Source organism: Rhinoraja longicauda, chromosome 13 (assembly GCF_053455715.1).
Source record: "Rhinoraja longicauda isolate Sanriku21f chromosome 13, sRhiLon1.1, whole genome shotgun sequence".
Taxonomy (NCBI): Eukaryota; Metazoa; Chordata; class Chondrichthyes; order Rajiformes; family Arhynchobatidae; genus Rhinoraja; species Rhinoraja longicauda.
In genome coordinates this window covers 17,956,843-17,977,922 of record NC_135965.1, presented here as the reverse complement: position 1 = coordinate 17,977,922, position 21,080 = coordinate 17,956,843, and the positions used below count along the sequence as shown (strand labels likewise).

Genomic DNA, 21,080 nt, shown 5'->3' with positions numbered 1-21,080 from the left:
TGCACCTGTACACCCAGAGTTGTTTTCTAACTGTATTTTTGCTCTAAAGCCTTGTTATTTTACGCAGTCTTTCTTTTCACTTCCTTGTAGAATTATGTGTAATTTATGAAATAAATTATGTATAATTCATATTTTTATGTTTGTCAGGATTTTCATTGTACCTCACCGTACTTGTGCATATGACAGTAAACGCGACTTGTCTTTAGTTTATTTTAGAGATAAAGTGAGGAAACAGGCCCTTCGGCCGTCCGAGTCCATGCTGACCAGCGACACCCCATCACTAGCACTATCGTACACACTCAGGAATATCTGCAATTTTTACTGAAGCCAATTAACCTACAATTAACCTACAAACCTGCACGTCTTTGGAGTGTGGGAGCAAACCAGAGCACCCAGGCAAAGCCCACACAGTCACGGGGAAAATGTACAAACTCCATACAGACAGCACCCATAGTTCGGGTCGAACGTAGGTCTCTGGCGCTGTAAGGCAGCAACTCTACCGCTGCGCCACCGTGCCGCCCTCTTTGAAACTATACAAGATCAAATCAATTAGGTTAGACTTGATCTCCACATCCATCGCACCCATCAAGTACATATCAATACTATTCCTATTTATCAGCAATTGGTCCACAACGTTTTGATAGCAAATATCAAAAGCGCTGGAGGAACTCAGTGGGCCAATGCTTTGCTTTTTCCTCTAGCAGTTCCTGTATTTCTGAAGATTTCAGCATCTGAAGTTCTTTGTGCCTTCTGTGCCTTGTGTCTGAGGTGCACTGAGGCAGATACGATAGTGCCTTTCAAGGGACTTCTGGATAGGCACATGGATATGCAGGGAGTGGAGGGATATGGATTATGTGCAGGTAGATAGAGCTGGTCTTGGCATCACGTTCAGCACAAGACATTGTGGGCAGAAGGGCCAGTTCTTGTGTTGCAGAGCTCTTATGTAATAACAACACCATCACATCTCATGCCATCTGCAAATTAAGGACCTGTTCTTGTGCTGCATTGTTCTATATTCTATGCCTTGGTGAATCAAGTGCTCGTCTAGATGTTTCTTAAATAAAGTGTCTCTGCCTCCACCATCAGTCTGCTTCAGACTCCAACCATCCTCCAGACGCAAAGTTTTTCCTCAGATCCCCTCAACCATTTACCCCTCACCCTATCCTATGCCACCTGGTTTTACACAGCACTGCTCTGGGGAATGTTTCCTGCCACCCTACCCCATTTATGCCCCTTGAGGAGAGGGACGTCAGGTTGCCAACTGTCCCGTATTAGCCAGGACATCCAATATTTTGGGCTAAATTAGTTTGTCCCGTACGGGACCGCCCTTGTCCCGTATAAGTAGGATTGCCAACTTCCTCACTCTCAAATAAGGGACAAAGGGTGACGTCACTGCCCCGCGCCCCACGTGACATCACCCAGCCAGCGGCAACGTGCTCCTGCTCCACCAATGGCGGCCTCCCGGGCCAGGAGGCGGGTTGCTACGCAGTGAAGAGGGGAAGAGGTCTCACTCCATGTTCAAAGCCTTGATATTGTTGACTTCAGCAATTGGGCATTCGAATCACGGTTGTGTCGCGATTCTCTGAAAGTGCTGAGCTCCTGGCGTCGAGAGAGGCCCACAACGTCCGGTAGTTACTCATCACGGCTGTTGCCAGCTACGCTTGGGTTGTCTCACTTAATCTAAGGTGTTTTGTTTTGTGGAGAAAAAAATCAGTTTGCCTTAAAGCTGACAGGTATTTTGTAACTTGGCAGTGCCACATTTCGGTGCCAGACCAGGCAAGCTGCCTGCTGGGTACGCAGTAGTCTGCCAGTTGCAGCCCCCCTTTGCCCAGCTGGGGTAGGACAAGCAGTTGAATCCATACCAACCCCCCCCCCCCCCCCTCCCCACCCCGGCTTGAAATGACAATGAGGGCCAATGATAATCCCAAGATTCTCTCTGAACTGTGTTCAATTTTGAACTGCTGTCAGGCCCGGGGTGGGGTGAGGCCCGGACGTTGTCGGCCCGGACGCTGTAGGCCCTGACACTGTAGGTCCCGACACTGTAGGCCCCGACGCTGTACGCCCCGACACTGTAGGCCCCGACGCTGTAGGCCCCGACGCTGTAGGCCCCGACGCTGTAGGTCCCGACAGTTTAGGTCCTGACACTCTTGGTTTCCGACATTTTAGCTCCGGAAAGTCTAGGTCCGGAGGTCCGGGCGCCACCTAACGAAGGATGCATGGCAACCCGCCTCCCGGCCCGGGCGGCCGCCATTGGTGAAGGCGGAGTACGTGGCCGCTGGTTGGATGAGGTCACATGGCGCGCCTTGTCCCGTATTTGGGAGTGAGGAAGTTGGCAACCCTAGTTTGCGGGCTGTCAGTCGAGGGTGACAGAGGAGGACCTGCAGCTTCCTGGGGATTACCTGGATCAGGAGCCGCTCCAGTACATCGAGCATGTGGGACCTTTTGCAAATGGTGCCAAAATATGGTGACTCGTGCAAAAAGAATGTCACTGTGCAGTGCATACGTGACAAGAAAGAACCATTGAGATTGAACCATTGAATGATTGTGGACGCCTCAGTCTTGACCCCACATCCTCCCCCGATCTAACGACACCAAACCCAGACTTTCCAGTCTATCCTCACAGCTGAAAAACACACACGCACACACACGCTTGCACACGCTCACACACATGCATGCACACACACACACACACACACACACACACACACACACACACACATGCATGCACACATGCATACACACAGACGCACGCACACACGCACGTACACACATGCACACACGCATGCATGCACTCACACACCCATTTATATCTATATCACTACACACACACATATATACATACACACAAAACAAACAATAGTGTAAAAAGACAAAACTAATGTCCCACGTAGTTCAAAGTTTATTTGGAACTGTATGATCAGGCTGAAGAAGGGTCTCGACCCAAAATGTCGCCTATCCATGTTCTCCAGAGATGCTGTCTGACCTGCCGAGTTACTTCAGCACTTAGTGCGCTTTACTGTACGCCCTATTATCAACCTGTGCTGCCACCTTCAGGGATCCTTGGATGAGTACAGCTAAACCCTCTGTTCATCCGTCTCTTTCTCCACTACACCCCCTTTCTCCCCACCCTCCCCAGGCCCCACTTGGACTTGCACCTGTTTCTCCACCCCCCTTCCCTTCCCCAACACCTACAACCACCCCCCCCCCCCCCCCTCCCTCTGGCTTCACAATTTGCAGCTCTTCAATCCTTTTGTTTCACAGCCATTTATTCATGTCGGGAGTTACTCCAGCTTTTTGTGTCTATCTTCGGTTTAAACCGGCATCTGCAGTTCCTTCTTACACTTTTCATGTCGAGCCTTTGAGCAACCACCTGCCTTTGCCTGGGTTCACATATTACCTGCCATACTTTGTCCTGCTCCCTCCTCTCCTCTATCTTTCTCCCCCACCCCCACAATCAATCTGAAGAAGGGTCCCAATCCAAAATATCAAACGTCACCTATCCAGTTCTCCAGAGATGCTGCCTGAGCCGCTGAGTTACTCCAGTACTTTGTGTCTCTGTCTGTTCATCAATGCTCTCTGGAGCCTGACCATTCATTCTGTATGTCCTGTCTTTATCAGTCCTCCCAAGGTGCAGCACCTCACAGTTCTTGGGATTCACTTCCATCGGCCTTTGCTTTGCCCATCTTGCCAAGTGATCAATATCGTGGCACAGCGGTAGAGTTGCTGCCTCACAGTGCCAGTGACCCGGGTTCGATCTTGACTCTGGGTGCTGGCTGTAAGGAGCTTGTACGTTCTCCCTGTGACCGCGTGGGTTTTCTCCAGGTGCTCCGGTTTCCGTATCTTTAAAGTCTAAACCATGCTATGTGCGAGTAATTTATTCTCTGGTTTGGTCTCAAGGTCAGATGTAAAGACCTTACAGCCCTGTATCTAAAGGCAGATGTTACTGAGATGGTGTTCAATTCAAAGAACGTGGACAGTGATGTCAGAGAGAAGCTAAGACTCCAGTTTGTGTTTAATAATTCACAATAAATATAATACAAAACATGATTTGTACAGATTTGTTTTATTGCAGCAAACTCCCACTTTTCATAAGACTTAGATCTTCCAAACAAGAGGCTGAGGAATAGACCAAGGGTCTTGGATGACGCATTACTTGGGGGTTTAATCTTTTAGGAGACTTTTTTATTGTGACTCAGAATGAAAACTGGAGATTTCTTCCCTGAATGGCGAGATGAAGCCAGGTAGGATACAACTCATGAGAAGGTGGAACAACAGTATTAGAGGGTGTTGGAGATTTTCCTGAATAAAATAATTTGCAAGTATTTTCTCTGCTAGATATGATGCCCAAATATTCAAACGGAATTGTAAGCTGTGACCAAGTAGATTTAGCCCTGTGGCAACAAGATTTCTAAGTCCACCCCAGCCGATAGGATTTGCAGGTTAGTCACAAGTCACAAGTCCAAGGAACTGCCTGAGGTGGAGCTACAAGAGACTGCAGATGCTGGAATAGTTCAGTTTAGTTTAGAGATACAACACAGAAACAGGCCCTTCGGCCCATGGAGCCCGCTCCGACCAGTGATTACACTAGCACTGTCCTACACACTAGGGACAATTTACAATTTTTACCGAAACCAATTAACCGTACGTCTTTGGAGTGTGGGAGGAAACCGGAGCACCCTGGGAAAATCCACGTGGTCACAGGAAGAACAAACAAACTCGGTACAAAAGGCACCCGTAGTCAGGTTCAAACCCATGTCTCTGGTGCTGTAAGGCAGCAACTCTACCGCTGAGCCTCCGTGCCATCCCTTATATCACGTATAGTCTTTTCTTTGACTGGATAGCACGCAAACTAAAGCTTTTCACTGTATCTCAGTACATGTGAGCAAAAAAACAAAGCACTGGAGAAACTTAATGGGTCGTGCAACATCTGTGAGGGAAATGGACAGAGGACATTTTGGGTTGGGTTCCTTCTTCAGCCTGTGGTTTTAATTTTTAAAACAAATGGAAATAAAATTCAGGCAATTTCTAAAAATCAGGCAGTGCCAATGGAAACCCCAAACCTGGAACTGAAGGGCTATTCCCAGAGATCCACAGGAGTGAAACAGAAATAAATTCTACACATTTTTACAGGTACGTGTTTTTTTAAAAGCTGTGGTTTCTTAAGTGAAATTGGGGTTTCCTCAGTTGAGGCGGAAATCGCTGATGGCGATGTTAACAAATGTGCTCCAATTGTATTTGGACACTGCCCAGTCTACCATGGGTACTGACCTCCACACCATCACATGGAGTTGTTGCCTCAAAAAGGCAGCCAGCATCATCAGAGACCCACACCACCCTGGCCACACTCTCATTTCACTCCTGCCATGGGGAAGAAGGCATCGGAGTCTGAAAATTAACGTTCAGGAACAACTTCTTCCCTACAGCCATCAGGCTATTAAAATACTACAACCTCCAAATAAGCTCCAAACTACAAATGCTACACATATGCATACAATATAATAAATGAAAAAAGAAAGTTCAGTATATATATATATATATACTGTATGTACACTGAACTTTATATATGTGTGTGTGTATATATATACACACACGCACACACACACACATACACACACACACACACACACACACACACACACACACACACACACACACACACACACACACACACACACACACACACACACACACACATATATATACTCAACTTTCTTTTTTCATTTATTATATGTATTGTATTGTTTATGGAGTACTATGTTTACATATCAGTTGTGCTGCTGCCTGAAAGCATTTCAGCTCAAAAGATATGTAAGCATTTCATTTTTAATTCTGGGGCATATGACAATAAAACACTCTTGACTCTTGGCTCTTGGCTGCGATTCCTTTACAGTGAAGTATAGTATGAGAGGGCTGGTGGTGAAGATCATGGCCCGGGGTATGTACATTAAGCTTCAGTGGTCTCTGTCATCAGGCTTCGGGGAACAAAGCAGAATCGAAGGGTATATTTCTCATAAGTACTTCAAGTCGTGTTGGGCAAACTCTCCTGTAGTTGCAGAGGGTTAACAGTTGAATATATCCACCCATCTGTTTCATCTTTCAGCTTCTAGGCTAAAGAGCAAGAGAAAAAGACAAAAGACTGATGTTAAAAGTCAGCTGGAGAGTGGTCCTAGCCTCACATCCACCTCATTGGAGACCTTGGAACTATCTTTAATCGGACTTCATCTTGCACTAAATGTAGTTTCCTTTATCCTGTATCTGTACTCTGTGGACGGCTTGATTATTATCACGTATAGTCTTTTCTTTGACAGGATGGTATGCAAACTAAAGCTTTTCAATGTACCTCGGTATGCGTGACAATATTAAACTAAACTAACTGAACTAAAAAATGGAGACACATGGTATTGTAGATACAGGAACTTGAGTAAAACACAAAGTACTGGAGTAACGCAGCGGGTCAGGCAGCATCTGTGGAGGGAAATGGTCAGGTGATATTTTGGGACAGGACCCTTCTTCAGGCTGTTCTGTATTTGGGGAGTGAAAGCTGGAAAAGAGGTGAGAGCGGGACAAAACCTGGCGGGTGGAGGTGGATGTAGGTGAAGGGGGTTTGATCTTGTAATACGGGGGTGAAAGCTGAAGAAGGGTCCCAATCCGAAGGTCGTCGCTACATTCCGTTAGTATTTTAACATTTGTATTTAAGTTCCTCAGTTCCAAAAGTGGCAATTGATCGCATGACATTGGATCAATGGGGTAGAACTCTTGACTGAAGGCAGCAACTTACCCACGATGTCCGTAGGTCATGGAGTCATTGGGTCAAAGAGCCATACAACGTGGAAAAAAACAACCTTCAGCCCAACCTGCCCATGGTGACTAAGAGAACATGAAAACTCCACACAAACAGCACCTGAGGTCAGTATTAGGACGTAGAACAACAACTCCAACAACCCTCACCAACTTCTACAGATGCGCCGTAGAAAGCCTTTTGTAGGGATGCATCACAACATGGTTTGGGAACAGCTCTATCCAAGACCACAAGAAATGGCAGAGAATTGTGGACGCAGCTCAGACCATCACCTAAACCAACTTCCCTTCCATTGACACCATCTACACCTCACGCTGCCTCAGCAAGGCCACCAGCATAATCAAGGACAAGTTCCACGCCAATCACCTCCCTCTTCTCCACTCTCTCATCGGGCAAAAGGTATAGAAGTGTAAAAACGCACACCTCCAGATTCAGGGACAGTTTCTTCCCAGATGTTATCAGACAACTGAAGCATCCTACTAACAACTAGTGAGCAGCCCTGAGCTACTATCTACCTCATTGGAGACCCTCGGACTACCTTTGATCAGACTTTACTGGACATTATCTTGCACTAAACGTTATTCCCTTTATCATTTATCCATACACTCCAGATGGCTTGATTGTAATCATGTATTGTCTTTCCGTTGACTGGTTAGCACGCAACAAAAGCTTTTCACTATACCTCGGTACACGTGACAATATACTAAACTAACCCAAAGGATTGAAGTCGGAGGCTGGAATATACTGAATTAAAAGATCTTCAACCATTCGGTAGGTCAAGCACTTTTTGGCGACAGTAAAAAAAAAAATTGTGTCAATGAACATTAAACTATCTGTTACGCATCAAAAATCAACCCTCTCATCTCATTAGATTTTACTTTAGACTTTAGAGATACAGTGTAGAAACAGGGCCTTCGACCCACCGACTAGCGATCACCCTGAACACTAACACTATCCTACACACTAGGGAGAATCTATAATTTTTACCGAAGCCAATTAACCTGCAAACCTGTTCTCCTTTGGAATGTGGGGGAAACCGAAGCACCCGGAGTAAACCCCCGTGGTCACGGGGTGAACGTACAAACTCCGTACAGACAGCACCCGTAGTCAGGATCAAACCCGGGTCTCTGGCGCTGTAAGGCAGCAACTCTACCACTGCACCGCCCCTATCTCCCGTTCAACTGAATCAGACCTCCCATTCGGTGAAGGCAAGTTAAAGCATGGTTTTAAATAATTATGGCTCGTGGGCGCTTAGAATCAAGATTTTCGCAGGAGCTACTTCAATCTTGCTTCACTGCTGACATTAAATACTGTCAATTGGTTTATAAATAAGACAGTAATCTTTAAGAGTGAGGAAGTGAGTCACCTGATTCGCAGCAGGAACAGCAGTCACCGCAGATGAATCCAATCAGCCCATTGATTACTTGAAGGGCACAGAGTACAAGCTGGACCCCGCTCATCACCAGCAGCAGAGAGAACAATGTCAAGTGCCAGGGGACAATCTTGGGTGGCTCCAGGCAGATGCCCCACTTGGAGTGATCCTTCAGGTAGTCGCTGATAAAACACAGAGATAAAACATATAAGATAAATCACAAAACTTAGCAAACAGTCAACGTACTCCTTCATATGTGGAAGGAACAAATGGCAATCGTAAAAATAAAACGTAAAATGAGGTCGAAATGGTAACAGAACATCTGTTTGACTGCAATGGCGATTGGATTGAGCTGTGTTTGTTTTTCTGTGTCTTTTAGACTTTACTTTAAACTTTAAACTTTAGAGATACAGCGCAGAAATAGGCCTTTTGGCCCACCGAGTCTGCGCCGACCAGCGATCTCTCCGTACACGAGCACTATCCAACACACTAGAGACTATTTACAATTTTTACTGAAGGCAATTAACTTACCAACCTGCACGTCTTTGTCATGTGGGTGGAAACCGGAGCATCCAGAGAAAACCTAGGCGTCACGGGCAGAATGTACAAACTCCTACCTTCTCCCCAAAACCCCTGACACCTGTATTAATCAAGAACCTGTCAATCTCTGCCTTAAAAATATCCCCAGACTTGGCCTCCACAGCCGTCTGTGGCAATGAATTCCACAGATTCACCACCCTCTGGATAAATAAATTCCTCCTCATCTCCTTTCTGAAGGTACGTCCTTTTATTCTGAGGCTTATTCTAGACTCTCCCATTAGAGGAACATCCTTTCCACATCCACTCTATCCAGGCCTTTCACTATGCGGTAATACACTTCTTCTTGAAGTAGTACATTTTGGGCTTTCGACTATTTGCCGGACATTACAGTGAATGACAGGGACCATAGAAGTATTGGAGACCAGCGGGACCTTGTGGTGCCAGTTCATAGCTCCCTTAAACTGGCGACACACATGGATAAGGTAATGAACACAAGTTTCTTCCGATTCCCATACTGACAGTCCGCCTTGGCCTGCGCGATCTCCCGGTTGCCAAACACTTTAACTACCCTTCCCATTCCAATACTGATCTTTCTCTCCTGGGCCTCCTCCATTGTCAGGGATTCATTGTCAGAGGCACCTCATATTTTGCTTGGGCAGCTTACAACTCAGCGGTATGAGTATTGATTTCTCTAACTTCAAGTAACCCTTGCATCCCCTGCCTCTCCGTTCCTCCCCACCCTGGTCGTCGTACTAGTTTCACTGTTGTCCTGTTGAGTTTCACTGTCTGTATAACTCATTATCACCTTGCCCACAGCCAACAATGGATCAATGTGGGCTCCACCTTTGCTTGTTCATCATTACTTTTTGCATTACTTTCATTCATTTGTTCCACATCTATATCACCGTCTATATCTCTCAATTCCCTTTCTCCTGACTCTCAAGTGTGAAGAAGGGTCTTCTTCACCCTAAACATCACCCATTCCTTTTCTCCAGAGATGCTGCCTGACTCTCCGAGTTACTCCAGCTTTTTGTGCCTATTTTCGGTTTAAACCAGCATCTGCAGTTCCTTCCCACACATAGTGAATAAGGCATTTCGTTTGCTTGGCTTCAGAGGCAGGGTATAAGAGTTGGGACATCATGTTGCAGCTGTGTGAGACATTAGTTTGGCCGCACCTGGTATATTGTGTGAAGGTTTGCTCAGCACACTACAAGAAGGGCATGGTAGTGCTGCATAGAGTGCAGGAGAGATTCACTAGGATGCTGCTTGGAGGGGTTTTAGTTCCAAGGAGATATTAGATAAGTTGGGATTGTTCTCACTGGAGTGCAGGAGGCTGAGGGGTGAGCTTAGAGTGGGTTATACAAGTGTGAGGGCCATGGACAGAGAAGATCTTTATCTGGGGAGTCTAAAACTAAAGGATTTATAGTGTAGATGGTTGTGAAAGATTGCAGTAGGATCTGTATCGATTGGCCAGGTAGGCGGAGGAATGGTTGATGGAATTTTAAAGTGTTGCATTTTGGGACGTTGAACAAGGGCAGGACCGACATAGTAAATGGTAGGCCTCTGGGTAGTGTTGTAGAGCAGAGGAATCTAGGAGTACAGGGTGCCTTGAAGGTTAAGTCGCGGGTACACATGGTGCTCAAAAAGGCTTTTGGCACTGGCCTTCATCAGTCAGAGTATTGAGTGTAGAAGTTGGGAAGTCGTGTTGCAGTTGTATAAGACGTTGGTGAGACTGCATTTAGAATATTGTGTTCAGTTCTGGGCACCATGTTATAGGAAAGATATTGTCAAGCTTGAAACGGTTCAGAAAAGATTTACGAGGATGTTGCCAGGAATAGAGGGTGTGAGCTATAGGGAGAGGTTGAGTAGGCTGGAGGATGAATGCAGGAGGATGAGGGGAGATCTTAAAGAGTATACAAAATCATGAGAGGAATAGATCGGGTAGATGCACAGAGTCTCTGCCCAGAGTATGGGAATCAGGACCAGAGGACATGGGTTCGTGAAGGGGAAAAGATTTAATAGGAATCCGAGGGGTAACATTTTCACACAAAGGGTGGTGGGTGTATGAAACAAGCTGCCAGAGGAGGTATTTGAGGCTAGGACTATCCCATCATTTAAGAAACAGTTAGACAGGTACATGGATAGGACAGGTTTGGAGGGATATGGACCAAGTGCAGGCAAGTGGGACTAGTTTAGCTGGGACATTGTTGGCCGGTGTTGGCGAGTTGGGCCGAAGGGCCTGTTGCCACACTATATCACTCTATGACTCTATTTAGGTTTGAGCTGAGTGAGGAAATAGCTACAAGGAGATCTGAGGGGCACAAAGAAGAGGTGGTAGAAATAAATACAATCAGAGAATTTAAAAAAGCATTTGGGCAGGAACGTGTACAGGAAAGTAATGGAGGAATATGGTATTGGCACAGATAGGTATCTCAATGGCATGGATAAGTTGGGCTGAGGGTCCTGTTTGCATAATGCACGATCTCATGACCGCCCTGACGTGGAAGATTATCTCCCATCATTCATCCTTGCTTGTTCTCAACCTTGGAACTCTCTCTCTCTCTGGGAGTCCCTTCCTCAGGACTGTAATAATGAACAAAAACTCCGGTCAGAGTAAAATAGCTCAAAGCAGAAGCATTTTGAATGAAAATATGAAAGAAAGAACGAAAAAAAATGATTGCAAAGAAAAGTCTGAACAGGACTTGTGAGTGGGGAGGCTGTTCCATTTTATGGCAACCCTGGCTATCTCTTGTAGTTTGTACCCGAGTAATTATTGCCGGACGTCATGTTGAATTGTTTAGAGCAGATGGGAAGCGTCAATTATCTTTACCGCAGGGCTTATCGTACCTGTGCAAAGAGCCAGCTCATGTTTATTTTCGTTTAGTCTTTGGAATTAATTATATCTAGATTCAAGCGCAGCAGGTATGTTTGGATGTATAGAGACAGGTTTATTCTGCTGTGTCGGTAGGAACGGCAGATAGACACAAAATGCTGGAGTAACTCAACGGGTCAGGCAGGCAGCACCTCTGGAGAAAAGGAATAGGTGACGTTTCAGGTCGGAAAGGCAGAGTGGAGCAGCGGTAGAGTTGCCGCCTTACAGCACCGGAGACCCAGGTTCGATCCTGACCACGGGTGCTGTCTGTATGGAGTTCGTACATTCCCTTTGTGACCGCGTGAATTCTCCCCAGGCTCTCCGGTTTCCTCCCACACTACAAAGATGTACAGATTTGTAGGTTAATTGGCTTTGATAAGATTGTAAACTGCCCCTAGTGTGCAGATAGTGCACAGGGATCGCTGGTTGGTGCGGACTCGGTGGGCCGAAGGGCCTGTTTCTGTGCTGCATCGCTAAACTAAACTAAACAAAACTAAACGTTTTGGGTTCCGAACCGAAACATCACCTGCTCCTTTTCTCCAGGTATGTTCTACTGTTGACCTGGCAGAGTTTGCATCCTATCCAGTTATGAACCTTCCCTGTACGTGGACATCAGTTAAGGGGACAAAGTTAACTCCATGTCTGGAGCCAGTACTGCACAGGAGCTGCTCGTGAGGTCCGGTGTAATGCAGTAGCTGGTTTTCAATGTGGATGTGATAATGTAGTAGCGACATTGCAGGACTAGTAGGCTGAGGCTTGGACTAATGGTTGCAGGCCCACCTCAGTAGCTGGTGGGATCAGTCCTCTCAGGGTTAGGGCATGGGGGCAGCAGAGTTCATGTTCATAAGTTATAGGAGCAGAATTAGGCTACTCTGCCACACAATTATGACAGATCTATCTTTCCCTCTCAACCCCATTCTCCTGCCTTCTCCCCATAACCCCTGACACCCGTACTAATTAAGAATCTGTCAATCTCCACCTTAAAAATATCCAATGACTTGGCCTTCACAGCCGTCTGTTGCAATGAATTCCACAAATTCCCCATAGTCTGACTAAAGAAATTCCTCCTCATCTCCTTTCTAAGGTACGTCCTTTTATTCCGAGGCTGTTCACTCAGGTCCTAGACTCTCCCACTAGTGGAAACATCCACATCCACTCTATCCAGGCCTTTCACGATTCAGTAAGTGTCAATGAGGTCCTCCTTCATCCTTCTAAACTCCAGTGAGTACAGGCCCCACGCCGTCAAACGCTGATTATATGTTAACCCCATCACCCTGGGATCTCTACCGCTGCACCACCATGCCACACTGGACCATCACAAGGAAGACACCACGGGGTGAAGTCTCTTACCCATCTCCAAAGGGGTAGATGTAACTGTTGTTGCTGAGGGCTGTGGTACATTTTGGACCTTTGTTGAGGGCCACTGCAGAAACGACAAAGCAATAGGCAGCTCCCGCCACTCCAATGCCGGCAAAGATCATGGACGAGAAATTCTAGATAAAGACAGTGCAGAAAATTAATTAAACGTTGGAGACACAATGCTCTGCGGATGCTGGAACCTTGAGCCAAACAAAGTCTGAAGAAGGGTCTCGACCCGAAACGTCACCCATTCCTTCTCTCCTGAGATGCTGCCTGACCTGCTGAGTTACTCCAGCATTTTGTGAAATAAATACCATCGATTTGTACCAGCATCTGCAGTTATTTTCTTACAAAGTGCTGGAGGAACTCACTAAGTCAGGCAGCATTTACAAAGAAAACAGATAATGTCCAAAGACGGGTCTTGTCCTGGATGTACAGGAGCAGCCCTGATCCAGGTGAACGCAGATAAGCCCCAGGCTGCTGCAGGGCCTCCTCTGTCACTCCCTCAACCAGCCTGGCCTGTAAACCAACCTCCCTCTCTTCCTTTGTCCACTCTGTCCCCTGGTGGAGAGCCTCCTGCAGCTGACGTTGAAGGTGCTGGAGTCAATACCCTGGCCCCTCCCCTATCGGTCCACTCCTTGCAACCGTTGTCACCGGCGGCTCCCTCCTCCTCCTTGACTCTCTAGAAGCTTCCGAGCTTCCCCCTGCAGGCAGCGTCCCGCCAGGTCTTTCTTGGCGGCGGTGAACCAGGCCTCACCGCACGTGGCTGCCGGCGGCCTGACGGGTTTATGTTCGCAGTGGCCACCCGGTCCTCTTTGTTCCCGGCAGCACGCTAGTTCCCTGCTCCAAAGGAACTACAGGCTGCCTGCTAACATGATTTACTAGCACTCTGACTAAATGGGCGGGAGATTTCTGGGGAAGAGCACGTGGCTAAATTTCTAAAGTGTATTTGGTGCAGAAAATAATAGAATGTATGTTCCAAAGATGTAAGATTAAATTATTTCAATAGAATGACATTTCATCAGATCTCAAGTTCAGCTCACCTTGAGAAAAATGATTTGTTTACTCCCTTACCTCAGCCACAGCCTCGCCCACACCACTGAGAGAGGAGAGGGGACAGAGTTAACAGGAACCTGAGGGGCAACTTTTTCCACACAGAGTGTGGTGGGTATATGGAACGAGCTGCCAGAGGGACTAGTTGAGGCAGGTGCTATAACAACATTTAAAAGACATTTGGACAGGTACCTGGATAGGAAAGGTTTAGAGGGATATGGTCCAAATGCAGCAGGTTGGACCAGTGTAGATGGGGCATGTTGGTGAGCGTGGGCAAGCTGAGCTGGAGGGCCTTTTTTGTGCTCTATGACTATGACTGCAAACTATTCTTCCCATTAATACAAAAGTGCCTTTTGGGTTTCAATAAAAGGGTCTTTGACCTAAAACATTAGCTCTATTTTTCTTTCCGTAGATGCTGCCTGGCCCACAGATTGTTACTAACATTTTCATTTTTTATTTTAGATATCGAACATCTAGAGTGTTTTGATTTTTCTTCTCTCCATCCAAGCTGATTCCACCATCCCACCCGGTACCCTTCCAGATCCTGCCGACCCTCCAAGATGTCGGCAGAGTGTGGTGACTCTTTGCAAACCTGTCTCAGAGAAGGATCTCCTACCATCCAATACAGTCGTTTTTAAAACCGTTAAAACAACCCTCTGTCGTATAGATTTGGAGAAACCTTCAGTAGCTTTCCACTGGAGATCAAAGTGATCATTCATCCTGCACATGAGCACGATCCTAAATACGAGGGACAATTTACAATCTGCAGAAGCCAAATTAACCTACAAACGTGTACGTCTTTGGAGTGTGGGAGGGAGCTGGAACAGCAGGGGAAACGTAGGACCCCCACAGGTCACACAGAGAACGTACAAACTCCGCACAGACAGCACCCGTAGTCAGGATTGAACCTGGGTCTCTGGTGCCCTGAGGCAGCAACTCTACCACTGCGCCACCGTGCCACTTGGCGTGTTGTGGAAAATCAGGCTGCGATTATCGTGAGAGAGAAGAAGTACAAGGGAATAAATGGGTCTGATTTGAGGGCCAGTATAGACTCAACGGGCAGAATGGCAACTTTTTACATCTTGTGAAAACTAAATATATTCCAACATTTAGATAGAGGGAGTGATTGTGGAGAGTTTCATAGTTGTGGCGTGGGTCTTACTGGTGTGAAGCTGGTTTAACTAAAGGCAAAAGCAGATGGATTTACCCATCGAATTATCTCATCAGTAGATTGCATCTTCCCAATATGATGAAGGCATATGGCCTAGATCGAGCAGATGTGGAGAAGATGTTTTAAGTAGTGGGAGAGTCTAGGACCAGAAGGCACGGCCTCAGAATGAAAGAAATTACCTTTAGAATGGAGATGAGGAAGAATTATTTTAGCCAGAAGGTGGTGAATCTGTGGAATTCATTGCCACAGATGGCGGTGGAGGCTAAGCCATTGGGTATTTTCAAAGCTGATATTGATAGGTTCTTGATTAGAAAGGATGTAACAGGGGGAAGGCAGGAGAATGGGGTTGAGAGGGAATAATAGATCAGCCACGGTCGATTGGCGGAGTAGACTCGATGGACTGAATGGCCTAACTCTGCTCCCATGTCATGATCTTACGGTCTGTTTCCTCTAACCTTCATGTCCTCTCCAGCGGTGTTATAATAGACAATAGACAATAGACAATAGACAATAGGTGCAGGAGGAGGCCATTTGGCCCTTCGAGCCAGCACCGTCATTCAATGTGAACATGGCTGATCATTCTCAATTCCTGCCTTCTCCCCATACCTCCTTACTCTGCTATCCTTAAGAGCTCTATCCAGCTGTCTCTTGAATGCATTCAGAGAATTGGCCCCCACTGCCTTCCGAGGCAGAGAATTCCACAGATTCACAACTCTCTGACTGAAAAAGTTTTTCCTAATCTCCATTCTAAATGGCCTACCCCTTATTCTTAAACTGTGGCCCCTGGTTCTGGACTCCCCCAACATTGGGAACATGTTTCCTGCCTCTAACGTGTCCAACCCCTTAATAATCTTATACGTTTCGATAAGATCCCCTCTCATCCTTCTAAAGGATGGTTTAACAGCATCAAACATTCACAGGTAGAGACAAAGTGCTGGATGGAGTAACTCAGGCAGCATCTCTGGAGAAAAAGGATGGGGGACGTTTCAGGTCGGGACCCTTCTTCAAACCTGAAACATCACCCATCCTTTCTCTCTGGGGATGCTGCCGGACCCGCTGAGTTACTTCAGCACTTTGTGTCTATCTTCAGTGCAAACCAGCATCTGCAGTTCCTTTTTACACAAATGTTGAAAGTTTAATAGCAGGTGTGCCAGAGGGCTGGGAAATGGGGGAGGCTTTTGCATTTAACAAAACAGGCCGGCGTTTGCTGCAATCCTCACCGCAAATCGTTTTCCGCAGCTTTCGTTTCCACAGCACCCACAGCAGTCGTTATTTTTCATTCCCATGAACACCAGAACCGGGAACACCATCTGCGGTCATTTCAAAAGACAAATATTAGACAGACCAACAAAATGCCTCCGCACTGCACTGCTGGACACGAGGCAGTGAAAGCAAATGTTGCAATCGAGAGGCTGCAATCAAAAAAGTCCGTAAGGTTAAATCATACAATTGCACTGACGTTAATGATATAAAAACTCTCTAATGCTAAACGCTAAATTAGGTTAAAACAGTATGTGGAATGAGCTGCCAGAGAAGGAAGTTGAGACAGGTGCTATAACAGCAATGTTTTTGTAGCCAAGAAGTACAATGGCATAAATAATTCCTAAGTCCGGATTGTTGTCAGATGCAATCTTTAGTTTAGAGATACAGCACGGAAACAGGCCCTTCGGCCCACTCAACCAAAACCGACCATTGATCACCCATGCACAAGTTCTATGTTATCCAACTCTCTCGTCCGACATTCTAGGGGCTATTTACAGAAGTCATTTAATCAACATTCCTGCGTGGCTTTGGAACGCGGGAGGAAACCGGAGTACCTGGAGAAAACCCATGGGGAACGTACAAGCTGCACACAGACAGCACCCGAGGTCAGGATCGAGCCCGGCTATCTGGCACTGTGAGGTGTCAGCTCTGCCGCTGCATCACCTTCCTCCCCTTGAAACATTTGGACAGGTACATGGATAGGAAAGGTTTAGAGGGATGTGTAGGGCAGGACTGCAGTTGCTGGTTTGCAGCAGGCAACCCGCTGAGTTTTAGTTTAACTTTTAGTGTAGAGACGCAGCGCGGAAACAGGCCCTTCGGCCCACCGAGTCCATGCTGACTAGCGATCCCCGCACACTAACACTATCCTACACACACTTGGGACAATTTACACTTATACCAAGCCAATTAACCTACAAACCTGTATGTCTTTGGAGTGTGGGAGGAAACCGAAGATCTTGGAGAAAACCCACACGATCACGGGGAGAACGTACAAACTACGTGCAGACAGCGTCTGTAGTCGGGATCGAACCCATGTCTCTGGCTCTGCAAGCGCTGTAAAGGCAGCAACTCTGCCGCTGAAGCCCTCAGTTACTCCAGCATTTTGTGTCTATCTAAGGTTTAGAGGGACATGGGCCTAACCTGTGAAGGTGGGAATAGCATAGATGGGGAATCTATTTTAGCATGGACGTTGGGCCGAAGGGGCCTGTTTCCACGCTGTTATGACTGTATGGCTCGATTTGTTAAAATACCACATAGAAAAGCATTTGAGGTCAACTGAGTTCTCTGAGAGTACTGTGCCCACATTCTAGGGAACACCACTGATTGTCATGAGGAGTAGATGTCACTGGTGAAGCATTGTCACATTAATGGTCCATCCATGATGGTTTTCTTCTGAGGAAGTATTTGAGTGGCAGCCATGTTGATGGTTCTGGGGTCACCAACAGGCCAGTCAAGGGAACGACGATAGACTTTTCACGATGGAAGACATTAATAGAACCAGGCATGATCCTAAAATGTATCCGAGTCACAGAGTCAAACAGCATGGAAACAGGCCCTTCAGCTCAACACTTCCTTGCCAATCACGATGTTCATCTATTCTAACAAAACACAAAGAGCTGAGGGAGCTCAGTGGGTCAGGCAGCATCTGTGGAGGCATTGGATAGATGTTGTTTTGGGTTGGGACCCTTCTTTGACTTAGCCTTTGCCACTTACTCCATCCATCTGCCATTCAAACACCTCACACCTGTATCCACCTATCACCCAGCAGGCTTTGCCCCAACCCCACCCCTCTTTCCCAATTTTCTCCCCTCTACTCGCATCAGTCTGAAACGTTGCCTGTCCATTCCCTGCACGAATGCTGCTTGTCCCGCTGAGTTCCTCCAGCATTTTTTGTTTTGCCCCAGATTTCAGCAACTGCAGTTCCTTGTGGCACATCTAAGTAAGTCTCATTTGCCCTTCATGTATCTGGCCAAATATCCTTGTTTCACGTTATCACAAATTCACATCATTTGTGAATTTATCTTTTTAAAAAGCATTAGATTTGTTCGCAAAAGGTTGGACCAAAGGGTCTGTTTCTGTGTTGCATGACTCTTTGACATGAATAGGCGACGTTTCGGGTCTGGACTCTTCTTCAAACCTGACCCAAAACTTCGCCTATCGATGTTCTCCACAGATGCTGCCTGACCAGCTGAGTTACTCCGGCACTTTGTGTTATTTTGCTTGAGATTCCAACATCTGTAGTTCCTTGTGTCTACTTACATTTATTACTAAACTAGACCAAGTGGACCCGTTGGGCCCACAACTCATTGGGTTGCCATTGTGACGTGGGAAAATTGCGCTTTTTTCTTTAAAATAAATGGCTTTTAAAAAAACCATCTCAATGAAAATCGCGATTTTTCTTTAAAATGGTGTTTTTTTTCTGCATTGGTCTAACACCCTCCCCTCCCCTCCCTCACACCATCCCCTCAACCCCTCTTCTTCCCCACCCCTCTTCTTCCCCACCCCTTCCCCTCCCACCCCCCAGTCACCCACTCCATCCCCCTTATCCCCCCCATCATTCTTAGGGGCTCTCCGGCGGCGCCGCCATTCCCGCCCGTCAGGTTTCCAATGTGACGTCAAACATGGAGGTATTACTGCGCATGGGCAGCTGACGGGCACAGCAAGTGGAAAAGGGATTTATTAAAGTTTAAAATATGAATAACAAAATATAACAATGTGAACGTTAATAGGATTTCTTGATACAAGAATTTTCAACATCAGCATCATTTCCCCTTTTCACAACAGGAAGGAGTTGTCGAAAATCGCCACAACAAATGGTAAGAATGCCGCCAAAAGGCTCATCATTCCTTTTGCATAGATGTCCAAGAGTTCTGTCCACTGCTCTCCCTCCTAATCATCGGGCACTCATCCCAAACAATCAGTCTGATCAACACTCCTGATCAAATGAACCATGTTGGAGTTCTTCTCAATGTTGCCCGGGATTTAGAGTGGCAGCGGCAGTGGTGATGGCGGGGCGAGGACTCCGGGGCTCAGCGAGGTGGCAGCGATGGAGACGCCCGTGGCTTAGAGTGGCAGCGGGAGTGGCGGCCATGATGGCGACGCCCGGGGTTTGGAGCGGGAGCGGCGGCGGTGACGCTCCCCCCACTTGGGCCGCGGAACCAAACGGGCGTCTGGCTGGAAGTGGGATGACGAAAATGACGCCGTTCCCCTCCAACTACGCACGCGCAGTCACCCGGCAGCCATCTTACGTAATTGTAGGCGCTGGTCTGGTGGCCATCTTAGATGAGGACCAGCCCCAATGCGCTGGTGCTGGTTGCGCTGGTTTTTAAAACCTTTAAAATGTGAATAACTTTAAAAATATAACACAAATTTCAATAAAACTACCATTTTTACCATTGAAGCGATGACGGTGAATAAGGTGGGCCTAAAAATGTTGTGCTATCTGGCACAGTTTTGGCTGAAGTTCAGTCACAAACAAACAAACAAACAAACAAGAGTTTTAGTATATAGATTACTATCAAAACACAAAGTACTTGCGCTATAGCACCAGGAAAAGCACTCAACAACAGTTAGTTTAAGTTACCTACTACCACAAAGGGATTCAAACTCAAACTAAGTCCATGGTACAGAATTGTGGCTCTTACAGTAATGTAGTAACTTGACCAGTACATTCCTGCATTCTCTGCTAATATTGAGCAAGTCCAATGCCATTATCAGTGTTATTATGCACAATATGGCTTGGATTAATTAAAAAACAAATGTCTGACAAAAGATCTCGACCCAAAACTTCGCCTGGCGATTCCCTCCACAGATGCACTTCGAGTTTTGCAATTGTTTCTTTCTCGGTCATTTTTCAATTATTATTCACTGGATGTGGTTAAAGTTTAGTTTGAACGATGTTACATTGGACTGACTATCCTTTAAAATAATCAGTCCAGGATCTGTTCTGAATAAAATGCCAAGTTTTCCAAAAAGTGACTTACCAACAGTCCGGAGCCTAAAATCCCGCTGAAACACCAGACGCTTTCCGCTAGCTTCTCCGGTGTGTTGTAACCCGTTTCTCCATTCGGGAAGAAGAGCAGCGTATTGGCAATGATGCAGAGAAGAGCCAGTGGGATGAGGGATATACCAAGGCACCTGGCGCATTTTGCGTTGCACATACTGTGGCCTCTGGTTCTATCGCTCCTGCAGTAGGATCTGGGGAAAGATGCCTGAATCCCTGCTTGCTCCAACGCTGACGGAAAACAAAATGATGCCTTCGCCAACACTTGATGGAGTTTATCACGGCTTATAAAGGAGATAAGATAGCGCTGGCACTATGTTAGGTCAGACATTGCCCTGGTTACGTGGAGAAGAGTGTGGGGCGTTGGGGGAAACCAAAAGGTCCATGTTTACCATGGTGACTATCTGTGTCTGTTAATGATTTACCAATGACCACCGGTACACTCAGAGTTCATCGCAGCCCTCCCTGTGACAGCAGATATAACCTCGCAAAACAGAACCGCTTCATAACTTTAATCAGCCCAGCCATTTTATGGGATTAGTCAGTTTGTGAAAAACAAACTATTATTTCATCTTTCGGTATCATTATTATGTTTTGTGTCTTTGAAGTCTATCAGTATAACATAAAAAAGCCATCTTCCACCACTCC

The 21,080-nt window shown here is 46.5% G+C and overlaps 1 protein-coding gene across 1 annotated transcript; it reads right to left on the bottom strand.

Moving 5' to 3' along the window:
- Window positions 1-3,810: 3,810 nt before the first annotated feature.
- tm4sf4 (transmembrane 4 L six family member 4) lies at window positions 3,811-20,791 on the bottom strand. Its single transcript, XM_078410450.1, has 5 exons — window positions 20,413-20,791; window positions 16,387-16,476; window positions 12,934-13,076; window positions 8,166-8,353; window positions 3,811-6,108 (listed from the first exon to the last, which is right to left on the bottom strand). The coding sequence occupies exons 1-5, from the start codon at window positions 20,587-20,589 to the stop codon at window positions 6,104-6,106; spliced, it is 603 nt and encodes a 200-aa protein (XP_078266576.1). The 5' UTR covers window positions 20,590-20,791; the 3' UTR covers window positions 3,811-6,103.
- Between the last annotated feature and the right edge of the window lie 289 nt (window positions 20,792-21,080).